The 13,330-nt window shown below is 41.7% G+C and overlaps 1 protein-coding gene across 6 annotated transcripts in view; it reads right to left on the minus strand.

The window, feature by feature from the left end:
* Positions 1-837: 837 nt before the first annotated feature.
* The window catches only part of KALRN (kalirin RhoGEF kinase), an 833,042-nt gene continuing 820,549 nt past the window's right edge, over positions 838-13,330 (minus strand). For all 6 annotated transcript variants that reach the window (XM_075070289.1, XM_075070290.1, XM_075070292.1 and 3 more), the window contains 5 exons: positions 11,136-11,300; positions 7,600-7,678; positions 6,003-6,203; positions 4,773-4,911; positions 838-2,340 (listed from right to left, as the gene is read on the minus strand). In XM_075070289.1, coding sequence (XP_074926390.1) covers positions 1,795-2,340; positions 4,773-4,911; positions 6,003-6,203; positions 7,600-7,678; positions 11,136-11,300 — 1,130 coding nt within the window. In that variant the 3' untranslated portion in view covers positions 838-1,794. The remainder of the gene's footprint in view (positions 2,341-4,772; positions 4,912-6,002; positions 6,204-7,599; positions 7,679-11,135; positions 11,301-13,330) is intronic.

The raw sequence follows: 13,330 nt of genomic DNA on the forward strand, positions 1-13,330 counted from the left end.
ATTATAGTCCGCTATTACCAAGCAGTCCAGCTCTATTCACCTCTTGGCCCAGATCCTGTGCACCATTTAGGACTAAATCAAGAATTCCCCCTTCCTTGTGGGTTCCAGGACTAACTGCTCTAAGAAGCAGTTATTAATGGAATATAGAAATGTTGTCTCTGCATTCCATCCTGAGATGACATGTTCCTAGTCAATACGGGGATAGCTGAAATCCCCCATTATTATTCAGTTTACTGTTTTTGTAGCACTTGTAGAGCAACTGCATCACCTGGCAATGATGAAATTCCAACACCATGAATGAAGGGTTTACTATTACCAGGCTTGGTAACATCAGTGGTATTACCTACTCCAGACACCCAGATAGCTCTCAGAACTGACAGAACATACCCACGTGCCTGGAAAAAATATACTCCATTGCTGATTATCAGATCCATCCCCACACAGGGCTGACCTTACACTTTGTCGGGTCCCCGAGCTATTGGAGCAGGAGAGGGGAAAACCACTAGGTGGTGAGTTGCCTCTTCTGCGGCTAAAAAGGGGAAGATTTGGCCAGCCAATGAATTGCCTAGGACATAAAAATAGTTTCATGGATGCCTTGGTGATGGAGACCTTAAAGTGCACGGAGAGAGATTCATGAATCTGGAAGTGTAATAAGCAACCAATTTTAAACACTGAAACCCATTTTGAAGCTGTAAGCACAAAGATGAACCCACTACTTACGGCACTTTGACCAGCTTTGGATGGACTTTGGGTCGAGCAATTTCAGAGCTAGAAATGGAACAGGATCCTTTTTATATACATACATACATAAACACCCACACACACACCCCCCATATGTAAATTGAACAACCTGATAGAAAAAAATCATCATAATCTAATTTACAGATACTGCAAAAATCAGACATAGCCTTTTCTCAGTGCACAGGTTTTGGAAAAGATTTCTGTACAAAGTTTATAAAATGTTTTTAAAAAACCATCAGCGTCTCGTTGTGCTTAATCAAAACAGCTTTCTGCCACAGTGAATTCACTGCCTTAACCATAGCTCTAAAAGTTACTGCATGTTGGTTTGATGTAGCAGAAAGCTCTGGAATCCTACTGGTATTCTCATCTTAAGAGGTATGCGGGAGCAATACCATGTAACGAGAGTGTATCTGAAATCACATTGTATTTAAATCAGGTAACCACAAAAGCTGATATTACAGTGAATAGGGCCTGATCCTGCATGCCTTCTGCAGGCTGAGTCCCCATTGATGTCGATGGGAGTCGTGTATTAAGGGCTTGCAAAGTCCTGCCTGTAACTGGCACGTGGCTAGCAATGATTTCAGCAAAATCTGAATCCAACACAGTTTTGCAGTAAATGCCGACTGCCTAGGGTCAACCTAGTTTTACTCCACCAAACACTACTCTCTTCCAAATCAGTCTGCCAAGACTGCGAGGCTGTCTAATAAGGCTGCCTTTCAAAAAAAACAAGGCAACAGTATTTTGGTTCCCATTTTTAACACCCTCTTTATAATATGGACCTCACTATAACCAGAAGATTGCTTGCTTTCCAAGAGCAGCCTTGTCAAGAGGGTGTGCACGCCCACTTAACAGCACCTACATTAACTTTGGTTCTGAGTAACTGGACAGATACTGCAACCACTAGCATGAGTTACATCCCTCAGTTTGGGAAACCACATGAAATCTATGTAATACTTAATACAGAATTATATACAGACGGATTCCACCTTGTGTCTATTCATACTGTATGCCTTGCCTCAGGCCCAGCTGTGTATATCACAGGACTACGTTGCATCACGTTCCCGGGTTCATCCTGCTCATTATGAAGCTCTTGATGTTGGGAACTGGATGCACATCATACTGGTGTCTGCGGCGCTCAATGAAGCAAGCCAGACGGGAGGTATCCAGTGGGATTTTGGAATAGCTGCCATTGTGAGGCTGCAGCCAAGGATGCTGTAAACAAGTGGCTGCTGTTGGCCTCCTCCTGAAGTCCTCCTGGAGGATAACGTTGATGAAGTCTCTGGCTGCATGACTCACATCACAGAAATACTCATGAGGGAAGCTGAAATCCACTCTGCACACATTTATACACGTCTCCTCTTTGCTTTCATCCAGGAATGGAGAGACGCCACTTAACATGACATAGGTGAGGACCCCAATGCTCCAGATATCTGTGCCCAGTGAGACAGGGGCACCTTGGATAACTTCAGGAGCTGCAAACTCAGCGTTTCCAAGCAGCTGATGAACATGGTAATGACTCGTGATCTGAACTGCATCTTCCAAGTCTATAAGCTTGACACGAGGCACTGGGATCCTTAAGTCAATGAGCAGATTTTCTGGCTGTTGAAATTTTAAAACAGACTAAATTGTAGGATTGTTTTGTAAATGAAATGTGTCGCTTTCATTTTAAGAGAAGTTGACACCAGTGATTCTCAACCAGGAGTCCAGGGATCCCCCTGGTCCATGAGCAGGTTTCAGGGGGTCCACCAAGCAGGGCCAGTGTTAGATTTGCTAGGGCCTAGGGCAAAAAGCCAGAGTTCCACTGCATGGGTCTGAAGCCTGGGGCTCTGAGCCCCACCACCTGGGGCTGAAGCAGAAGCCTGAGCAACTTAGCTTCATGGTGCCCCCAGTGGCATGGGTCTCTGGGCAATTGCCCTGCTTGCTACCCCTTACTGCTGGCCCTGGATTTTATATGCAGAAAACCAGTTATTGTAGCACAAGTGGGCCCTGGAGTTTTTATAGCATGTTTGGGGGAGGGGGATCAGAAAGAAAAAGGTTGAGAAGCCCTGTGTACTAGCTCATCAAAACTTATACTGAATCAGAGATGCGAAATACCAGTCAGGACACTGAATGCCTGGGAACAAATTCAGCTCCCCATTTACACAGCTGTAAAGGCAGATCAACGCCTTTAGCGTCAATGGAGTTATTCTGGTTTTATACCAATGTAATGGAGCAGGACTTGACTCTTGGTTTCTATGAGATGAGATAAGCTTATTTTTCCCAAATTAAATCTTCCTAGAGCAATTATATATGGATATAATTATTTGTCTTCCAAACTAGAGTGCAGGTATTTTTGGTCCTAACCTCTTCTGGTTTCCTCCTGCTTGTAGCTATTTCAGCATTTCTTATGGCTCTCTCTCTACACTTGCTGCAGACCTGCAGGGCGCTGGGCTGTGTTCCTCCTTTTGCACTTTCCCCAGGAGTTCTCATTTGAATCATGGATTCAGCTCTCATCTAGCTTGAGATAACTTTCAAATTTATTTCTTCACCATCATCTACTCATAGCTCTCTGCTGGTGTCTCCTTTATCTCCTCATCCTCCAGCAGTTCTTACTGCTACCTCAAGCTCAATGTGTCTAAAATTAAACTAATCACAGAGCTCTTCTCTCTCCATTCTCAAATCATTGTTGATAATACCAGCATCCCTTCCCTCATCCAGTTTTATAAGTGCATGACTCAGCCTTCTGACTACTGTGACTTCTGCCTTTCTTGCTTCTCACTTACCAGCACAGTTTTGTTCCCTTGAGTGCATCTCTGAAGGACTCAAGTGATGGAGACTTCCACCACTTGCTTTGGGAAACTAGCCATGGTCTAATAAAGTTGCTAATTTAGGATTCAGTGTAATTGAAGTAATTTGCAGGAACACCTATATACTTCCTGAAAGCTCCTGTAGGTCCAGCAAAGAATATACAAATCCATATTGAAAAAGCATTTTCGGTAGCGTAGCCAATTGGGACTTAACATATAAAAAGCTTATTTTGGAAAAAAGATTTGGTCATGGGCAATGGAAGAACCAAATACCGCCTGAAATAACATTTCTGGGGTGAAGATTCCAGGAGACTCCTCCATGGAGCTGAGTCTACTAGTAGGGATTAAGTCACTAAGTGGAAAGGGAATTCATATACGAGGGCAGGTTGGTGCCTTAGTGTCTATTTTTGATTGTCATTTAAGTCTGCACATGCACTTTATATATATATATATATAAAAAAATCCCCAAACAACCTGCTACCCAGGGCAGCTTGAGCCCAGGTTGGTGTCAATCCCCAATGAAATTCTAGTCATTGTATTGTGTGTTAGTTACAATCAATCACTCAAAAGAATTGGAAAGCCAATAAGTAGAACATTACAACAATGAATTCAGGACATTATCTGTCAGACTCTGGCAGCATAGCTGCCTCCTGCCATGTGTGTTAACAAAACAAGGTTTGATTCATGTTAATGACATTATAGACATTTGAGCCTCCCTAATTCTCCAAAATGCAGTTGGGAAAATCTTACTTCCCTCTGACCAAGTCACTCCCCTCCTTGAATCTCTCCGCTGGGCTCCTCTCCCATCTCATTGAAGTTTAAGCTCCTTGCCTTGACCTTCAAGGCTCTGCACTGCTATGCTCTTGTCTGCCCCTCTGCTCTTTTCTTTTCGTAGTCCCTACTTTGCTCCTCCCGCCCAACTTCTCCCTTTGCATCCTTCTCCTACTTTTGTCTTCTTTGCAAGAGCAACTTTTCTCATGTGCCAGGCATCACTCTAATCAAATCCTGCCTTAAAACATGGCTCTTCCACAAAGCCAGCAGTATAAACTCATCAAACAGGGAAGGAAGAAAGAAATCCCGCACCAGGGCAATCAGCCTTTCCACGGGCCGCCTGGTGCTTTATAGATCTGAACTGTAGTGCTTGTCTACTTAGATTGTAAACTCATTAGGGCACAGACTGTGTCTCCTAAGCGTTCTGGGGTCAGTGCTTGTCCAGTGAATAACTTCATCCTCTTTTCTTCCTACCTTTATATCTAAATGAGCCACTCTGCAATTGTGAAGATACTGTAAGGCTTCCATTGTGTCTCTTATGTAGAAAGCTACTTTTTCCTCCATCAGTTCATCATGATTCATAAGATAATCCAAGAGCCGGCCGTCATCCATACTAGAAACAAATCAAAAACTCAGCTTGAAAAAAAAATTCATCACACGAAACCTCCAGGAATGGCTAAAATTTGAAAATATAACTGCAATGACCTAAAAATGGAGGAAGCTCAAATGTAAGGCTCAGCATGTAGCTAATGAAATCTAAAGACACTGGCAGGCCATGAAAGCGGTAGCGTGATTATTCCTCAACCATTAACTTATCAACAGTCTGAAAATCTAAAGCAGCCTCAAGATACCATAATTTGCTCAAGGACTAATTCAACATATGGTGGCAATTTCTCTGAAAACAAATACATTTATTTACTAGGATCGGTCTATTTATCTGTAGAGCTGATGGATAAAGGTGTAAAAAAATAATATAAAAAAAGACTGAAATTTTCAAACAAAAATATTTTCCTTTTGAAAATGTCCACTCTGAAAAATGTCCACCCAGGTCTATTTATCTGTGTAAATATACATATACAAATAGCCCACATGTACTTCATGGGACAGTCTCTACCTAGGTAGCATTTTGCATTAATAATAATATAAAACTTTTTAAATAATTAGCTCTCAAAGCAGGCCAATATCATTATCCCCATTTGACAGCTGGGAAAACTGAGGCACAGGGAAGCCAGTGATTTGCCTAAGCTCACCCAGCAGGATAGTGACAGAGCCAGGACTAGAACTCAGGTCACTGGAGTCTTAAACCCGTGCTCTGTCCACTAAGACATTTTGTCTCTAAAAACCACCATTTCTTTATAGAGCATGAGTGCTTGCTGTACTGTATTTGTCACTAAAAAAAAAAATAGGCATTTGGGTGAGATTTGACTGATATATATTTGAACACAATTATCAAAAAACGGACAGAGGGGGCCAAATTAATCTCTGATGTAATCCCACTGCCTTCAGTGGAGTAACATCAAAAATGAACTTGTCCCAATGATTCTGAGTTTCTTTTAATCCATAGATGAGAGACAGTAGAAATCCAGCGTGTAACGGGTGTGCTACATGGCACTATGATCTAAAAAAGGGCAGCGGGTGAAATCCTAGGCTCACTGAAGTCAATGAGCGAGCCTCACTTAAATCCTGAGCCTGTGAGATACTTACAGCTCTAAAACTAAGATATAAGACGTGGGAGACTCATAGGTATCATGGATAGTTATGTACTGAGGATGCTGCAAGTGCTGTAACAAAGCTGCTTCATGTGCCGCCTGCTCTTTCTTTTTCATTTTTTTACTAATGAATTTCACAGCGACGTCCTTCCTGGTGGCTTTGTGAATACATTTCTTTACTGTGGAGAATCGACCCCTGGAAGACATGATAATGAAGACGATCCATGAATAAATCATGTCTGTTTTTTTCAGTGCAATAAGAGTGATTTTCAAAGCGTTATTTGAGTCAGTGCATTAATATTTTACAAGGAATCAGACGTGTCTAGTTATTCATAACATTTCCCTACAAAACACCCATGTTCCCTATCCTGGGAACTTAGATTTTTTGGGATGAGCAAAAAGAGATGATAAATGGTGTCATTTCTTTTTGTACAGTCATTGTGCTGTCGTCTAATGCTCTCCTATGGGTTCAATGTGCAGCCTGCTGCTTTTTCTTTTAAATAAGCATAAAAATATTTTCTTAATAAAAATGACCATTCTCAGAAAACCAAAAGAACCTCCCCCACATTAATTAACAATATTTAATAATTTCACCTCATCATTTCAGATATGAGATCAAGTGATTCTGAGGGACAAGCTGTAGTGAATCACTTATACAGAGCAGGCCAGACTTGTCTAAAGACATACATAATTGTTCCACAGTGGAGGAACAAAGTGAAATACTCGTCTTGTAACTAGTAAAGCACAGTAGTTAAAGAATCTGTATACTGAAGACGGACAGGTACTAGATGAATTGCACATTGTCCTACAGAGCCACGATAGAACCCTAACCCATTAGTCCCAGAAACACTCGTCTCCACCACTTGACCTAAAGCAGATCTCTTAGACTCCACTAGAAGTAGAACCCTTATCTTTATATATTGGCCAGCCCCACAGGGGTGGCTTCACACAAAGTACTCTACATTGCCCATTTGGGCTCCAGTTCAACAAGTCATCTCTATTCAGCAAAGCACTTACGTACACGATTAAACTTTAATCGTGATGGTAGGGTGACCAGATGTCCTGATTTTATAGGGACAGTCCTCATTTTTGGGTCTTTTTTTAATATAGGTTCCTATTACCCCCTACTCCCGTCCCGATTTTTCACACATGCTGTCTGGTCACCCTAAGTGATGGACTAAAGCACACGCTTAAGCACTTTGCTGAACTAGGGCGCTGAGAGTTAAGTATATCAAGATTGGCTGGATTATCATGACATCAAAAGCTCAAGACAAACTAGAGAAATGAGAGCAGATGCTAGCAAAAACTTCCAGTGACGGATACAGATTTCCACATCTAATAGGTTAGAAGTTCACATTCAGCCATTCCTTTCTGAGTTACACTTCTCAGACTATATTCTAAACTTGATCTTGAAAGTGACATATTTTGTACTGATTTTATGTGCACAACAGCATGACAGAAATGGCATTTTTAAAAAGGTAAGAAGGAAACGTTGCATTTACTTGGTAGCTATAAAAAGAACCCTAAAACATTCTCCTGATGGGAAAGCTTCACATGATTGTTATTGTGTTTTATTACAATGCTAATATTACCTCCCAATCTCCTGCAATTCCACATAAGCAAAGTCAAAGTTTTCTTTCCACGAAACAGTGGCACCATCAGCAGCAGCATCTTTGGGGAAAAATATATTCAAGAAAGATTCAGGTTAAGAAAAGTTTCCTAGTTAATATAAAACACGTTCTAATTCTCATATAGCATTTAAAAATTTAAGTGTCTTAAAGGAGAAATTAACAATTAAGAGTCAGCTTCCATCTCTCTTCCCTAGGCAAAACTGCCAAGGGGAGATTCTGCGTTATGCCTCTAAAAGGTGCAGCCCAGGAGAAGAGAAAGTTAACATGACTTGAAGTTACCTTTGTGCCTTCCCAGTTCTGGGCTGCTCCAGTGGCTGCAGGAGTCTTCACTGTAACAAAGACAGCCTGTGGGGCCTAAGTTATAGTTGCCTCTCTGGGCACGTCTACACTGCAGCTGGGAGCGAGCCACCCAGCCCAGGTAGACAGAGTCACACTAACGGGGTGTCAGGGTTCCCTCCTCACTCTGAACTCTGGGGTACAGATGTGGGGACCTGCATGAAAGACCCCCTAAGCTTATATTCCACCAGCTTAGGTTAAAAACGTCCCCAAGGCACAAATCCTTCCTTGTCCTTGGATGGGTACTGCCGCCACCACCAAGTGAGTTAGACAAAGATTCAGGAAAAGGATGATTTGGAGTTCCTGTTTCCCTCAAATATCTTCCCAAGCTCCTTCACCCCCCTTCTTGGGGAGGCTTGAGAATAATATACCAACCAAACAGGTTAACAAGGTGAGCACAGACCAGACCCTTGGCTTTTTAGGACACTAAAAACCAATCCGATTATTTAAAAAAAGAGAACTTTATTATAAAGAAAAAAGTAAAAGAAGCACCTCTGTAAAATCAGGATGGAAAGTAATTTTACAGGGTAATAAGATTCAAAACACAGAAGATTCCCCTCTAGGCAAAACTTTAAAGTTACAAAAAAAACAGGAATAAACCTCCCTCTTATCATAGGGACAATTCACAAGCTAAAACAAAAGACAATCTAACGCATTTCCTTCCTATTACTTACAATTTGTAATCTTAGATGTTTAGTTCAGGTATGGCTTTGGGAGATGTATTTTTCCTGCGCTGATTCCTCGATGACCCAGAGAGAACACAGAGAGACCCAAAACAAAAACCTTCTCCCACAGATTTGAAAGTATCTTCTCCCCTTATTGGTCATTTTGGTCAGGTGCCAACCAGGTTATATTTGAGTTTCTTAATCCTTTACAGGTAAAGGAGGGATTTTATGCTACCCTTAGCTGTATGTTCACGGGGTTTGAGCTAGTGCACTAAAAATAGCCGTGCAGATGTTGCAGGTTGGGCTGAAGTGCAAGCTCTCAAGGCCTGAAGAACATAAGAGTTGCCATACTAGGTCAGACCAATGGTCCATCTAGCCCAATATCTTGTCTTCCAACAGTGGCCAGTGCCAGGTGCCCCAGAGGGAATGAACAGAGCAAGTAATCATCAAGTGATCCATCCCCTGTCGCCCATTCCCAGCTTCTGGCAAACAGAAGCTAGAGGCACCAGTCCTACCCATCCAGGATAATAGCCATTGATGGACCTACCCTCCATGAACTTACCTAGTTCTTTTTCAAACCCTGTTATAGTCTTGGCCTTCACAACATCCTCTAGCAAAGAGTTCCACAGGTTGACTCTGCATTGCATGAAGAAATACTTCTTTTTGTTTGGTTTAAACCTGCTCCCTATTAATTTCATTTGGTGGCCCCTAGTTCTTGTGTTATGAGAAAGAGTAAATAGCACTTCCCCCCTTATTTACTTTCCCCACACCAGTCAAGATTTTTAGACCACTGTCACATCCTTCCTCTCTTTTCCAAGCTGAAGAGTCCCAGTCTTATTAATCTCTCCTCATACGGAAGCCATTCTATACCCCTAATCATTTTTGTTACCCTTTTCAGTACCTTTTCCAATTCCAGTATATCTTCTTTGAGATGAGGCGACTACATCTGCACGCAGTATTCCAGATGTGGGCATACCATGGATTGATATAGAGGCAATATGATATTTTCTGTCTTATCTATCCCTTTCCTAATGATTCCCAACATTCCGTTTGCTTTTTTGACTGCTGCTGCACATCGAGTGGATGTTTTCAGGGTTGAGAGCCTGAGCTCCAACCTGAGTTGCAAAGCCCACTCTGCTATTCCTAGTGTGCTAACTCTAGCCACATTAGCACGAGTCTGTCTACCCAGGCTAGGAGATTTGTTCCCAGATGCAGCGAGGACATATTCTTAGAACAGCAGTGAAACTGCCCAGAATCTCAGTGCTGTAGCCTTGTGCCTGACATACCCTCCCATCTCCATCCCTGCCCCCTATGCTGCGGCTTGTGAGGGGGTCCCTAAAGGACAGACTTGAAGCTGTTTTCCACAGTGCCTGCACCAAAAATCTCCCCACTACTAGATCCTAGGCTTCTGAGCCCCTTTTTGCCACTCTGGCCCTTTTCCAGAGTGGGGTGAGGATCTGATCAACAGGGAGTGCAGGGTCAGCCTCAAATCCTGCCTGTATTGACAGGCTCCTGGGGTAGAGTAGGAGTCAAATAATACAGCATCCATTTAAGTGCAAGGAAAAGCAGAGACTTCTAATACCATTGTAAGGTAAGGTCTATTATTTCTTACAATATAAAACAAATTATTATTTATATTCAGTTAGTGCCTAGATCCACCAACCAAGCCCAGAGCTCCATGGTGCTAGGCATTGCACGTAGTAAGAGTCAGACCTCGCTCCAAAGAGTTTATGGTTTAAATAGGCCATGCAGAGTGTGGGAGATGGAAAGTATTATCCCTATTTTACAGATGGGCACTGAGGATCAAGCGACTTGTGGTCAAGGTCCTGTGTGACCTTGGACAAGTCCATCCTCCCTCTCCATTTAAACAGGTTTTATGAGTTGATGAAATACATTCATATGTTTTAAACCAAGAGCACCTAAATTTCCTTATCTGTAAAATGAGGTTAGTAATCCTGCCTTATCCACATCTCAGGAGTGTGGGAGAGATTAATATTTGTAAACTGATTTGAAAGCCTCAGGTGAAATGCCTTACAGAAGTGTAAAGGATTATTGGCTGGGTCTGCAAAGCCCTTCATTCAACTTGATTATATTTCTCAAATGACCGACTTTCCAGACAGAGTTGGTGGCATGCGGGGCTGGGGCAGGTAAGAGAGGAATGGGGCATACATCCCCTGGCATGGGGGGGATATGGAGGAATCCTGTTATGGCAGAGTGGAGGAATGGCGAGTTTTCTGGGATCCATCAGATACTCAGTTATCAAATGCCTTTTCCTTTTAGAGATCAAGGAGTTGTATTGATGCTAAGACTTAGTGAGGCTAGTAACATTTAGGACTGCTCTGAGGAAGTATCTAGCTTTCTCTGATATTCATCACCTTAATCTCAGCTCTAGAATGGAAATTTAATGTTGACCAGTCAAAGAACAATTCTCCTTATAAGCACTACCTTCTTCTTCTCATCCATCAGCTGGCCTTTTCCTTTTCACAAAGTACTCACCATACTCAGGGAGGCTCACAAATTCTGAGGGCTCACTAGGTAAACTAATTCCCCAAGGATTGCTAGCGCTGACTCTGAACTGATATCGACAGCCTGGAGTGAGATCTTCAATGACGAGATAGGTATCCAAAGTGGAGGCTACTGACTGCTGCCAGACCTGGGCTCCTGAATTTTATGGAGAGAAAAAAAACAGCTGAAGAAAATACAGTTTGATTTAGCTCAAAAGTAGAAAACCAGTTCTTAAAGAATACCAGTTCTTAGCCATCACTGTTTACAGGTTATATAGCAGAATGATAAGGCCAATTCATAAAGAAATCAATGTGTGAATGAAGCATACTCAGTAAGAGAATTCATTCATATTCTCTCTTTCACTCACTCACACATGTTTATATTGGAGCAGGTAAAATCCATGTGTTTTTTTTTAACAGGTAGAAATGAAAAAGCCTCTATTATTATGTAATTAATTTTGACCATTGAACTGAAAATACACAGGATTGTTTGCAATGATACATTCTTGACTGATTTGCTCAAGACAAGTTTTGATGGGCCTAATGCTCCACTCCAATATACTAGTTTTGAGCTGCTTTAATTCCATTGTTTAGAGTGATCCAAGGGGTTTTAACTTGCATTAAGCATGTGGTCTCCCCCTGGAGTTATACTGGTGTAACGGAGAGGAGAATCAGGCCTGCCTCATGATGGGGCTTCCATCACATCTCACAGGAGACTATTCCATTGTTTAATAGATGACAGTTTCCTGATAGGTTTCAGAGTGGTAGCCGTGTTAGTCTGTATCAGCAAAAACATCAAGGAGTGGCACCTTAGAGACTAACAAATTTATTACACTGGTATATGTCATCATGGGCCAGCAATACCCCTCTGCCATGTACATTGGCCAAACCAGAAAGAGTCTCTATGCAAAAGAATAAATGGCCACAAATCAGACATCAAGAATTATAACATTCAAAAACCAGTAGGAGAACACTTCAATCTCCCTGGACACTCAATAAAAGACTTAAAACTGGCAATTCTTCAACAAAAAAACTTCAAAAACAGACTCCAATGAGAAACTGCAGAACTGGAATTTATTTGCAACTGGACACCATCAAATTAGGCCTGAATAAAGACTGGGAGTGGATGGGTCACCACAAAAACTAATTTCCCCTGCTGATACTTACACCTTCTTGTCAACTGCTTGAAATGGGCCACTTTGATTACATTGGCCTTGTTAGCACTACAGAAGTGATTTTTCCTCCCTTGGTATTCACCCCTTCTTGTCAACTGTTGAGAATAGCCCACTTCCACCTTAATTGAACTGGCTTGTTAGCATCTTTTCATGTGCCGCGTATTTATACCTGCTACTATATTTTCCATGCATCTGATGAAGTGGGTTTTAGCCCATGAAAGCTTATGCCCAAATAAATTTGTTAGTCTCTAAGGTGCCACAAGTACTCCTTGTTGAGTTTCCTGATAACGCATCCTAAACTTTTCTTCTTATAATTTCATCCCATTATTCTTTGCTAATATCTCCTTGGACCACCCTGGGACAATTTTTCTCCCTCCAAACACATCTTCTCTCTAGTTATTGTTTAACCAAGCTACAGCTATGTAATACTTTTACTCTTTCCTTTAAGTCAATCCCTGCAACCGCTGCCATTTTTGTTATTCTCTGAACTCCCTTCAGTTTGCGAACATCTTTCTGGCAGTGAGGCCCCGAGAAAAGCGCACAGCATTTGAGATTGTATCACACCAGGCTTACACTAATGTGCACTGGCCTGTGCACAAGGTTTCAGTGAGTGTGAAATCAGGTAAAGAAATGTGATGTTGACAATCATTTTTTATCTTTGATTACAGTGAAGTGCAGTGGGAGAAATTCTATGATGCATTATTTACACTGACAAGAGGGAGCTGGGCTTTAGAAAGGATTCTTGAAGGACCTAGATGAAGAATAAGTTGACAGGATTCTCATAACATGTCTGCGACGTACATAATGAGGATCTGCTAAATATGGAGCATTCCAGGAATAAAATTCATGGACAATATGACCAAAATACATCCCATGAAAAAAAATATCCAGACATATCTGGAAATGACAGTGGAATAACGGAGTGAAATACCATTGGAATCAGCAGAAAAGGAGATTCTGTAGTTGAGATTTTTGGAGTTGTTAATTAATTAATTTATTATTAAAGAGGGGC

The sequence above is a fragment of the Chelonoidis abingdonii genome, chromosome 10 (genome assembly GCF_003597395.2).
Source record: "Chelonoidis abingdonii isolate Lonesome George chromosome 10, CheloAbing_2.0, whole genome shotgun sequence".
In the NCBI taxonomy this organism is placed as follows: domain Eukaryota; kingdom Metazoa; phylum Chordata; order Testudines; family Testudinidae; genus Chelonoidis; species Chelonoidis abingdonii.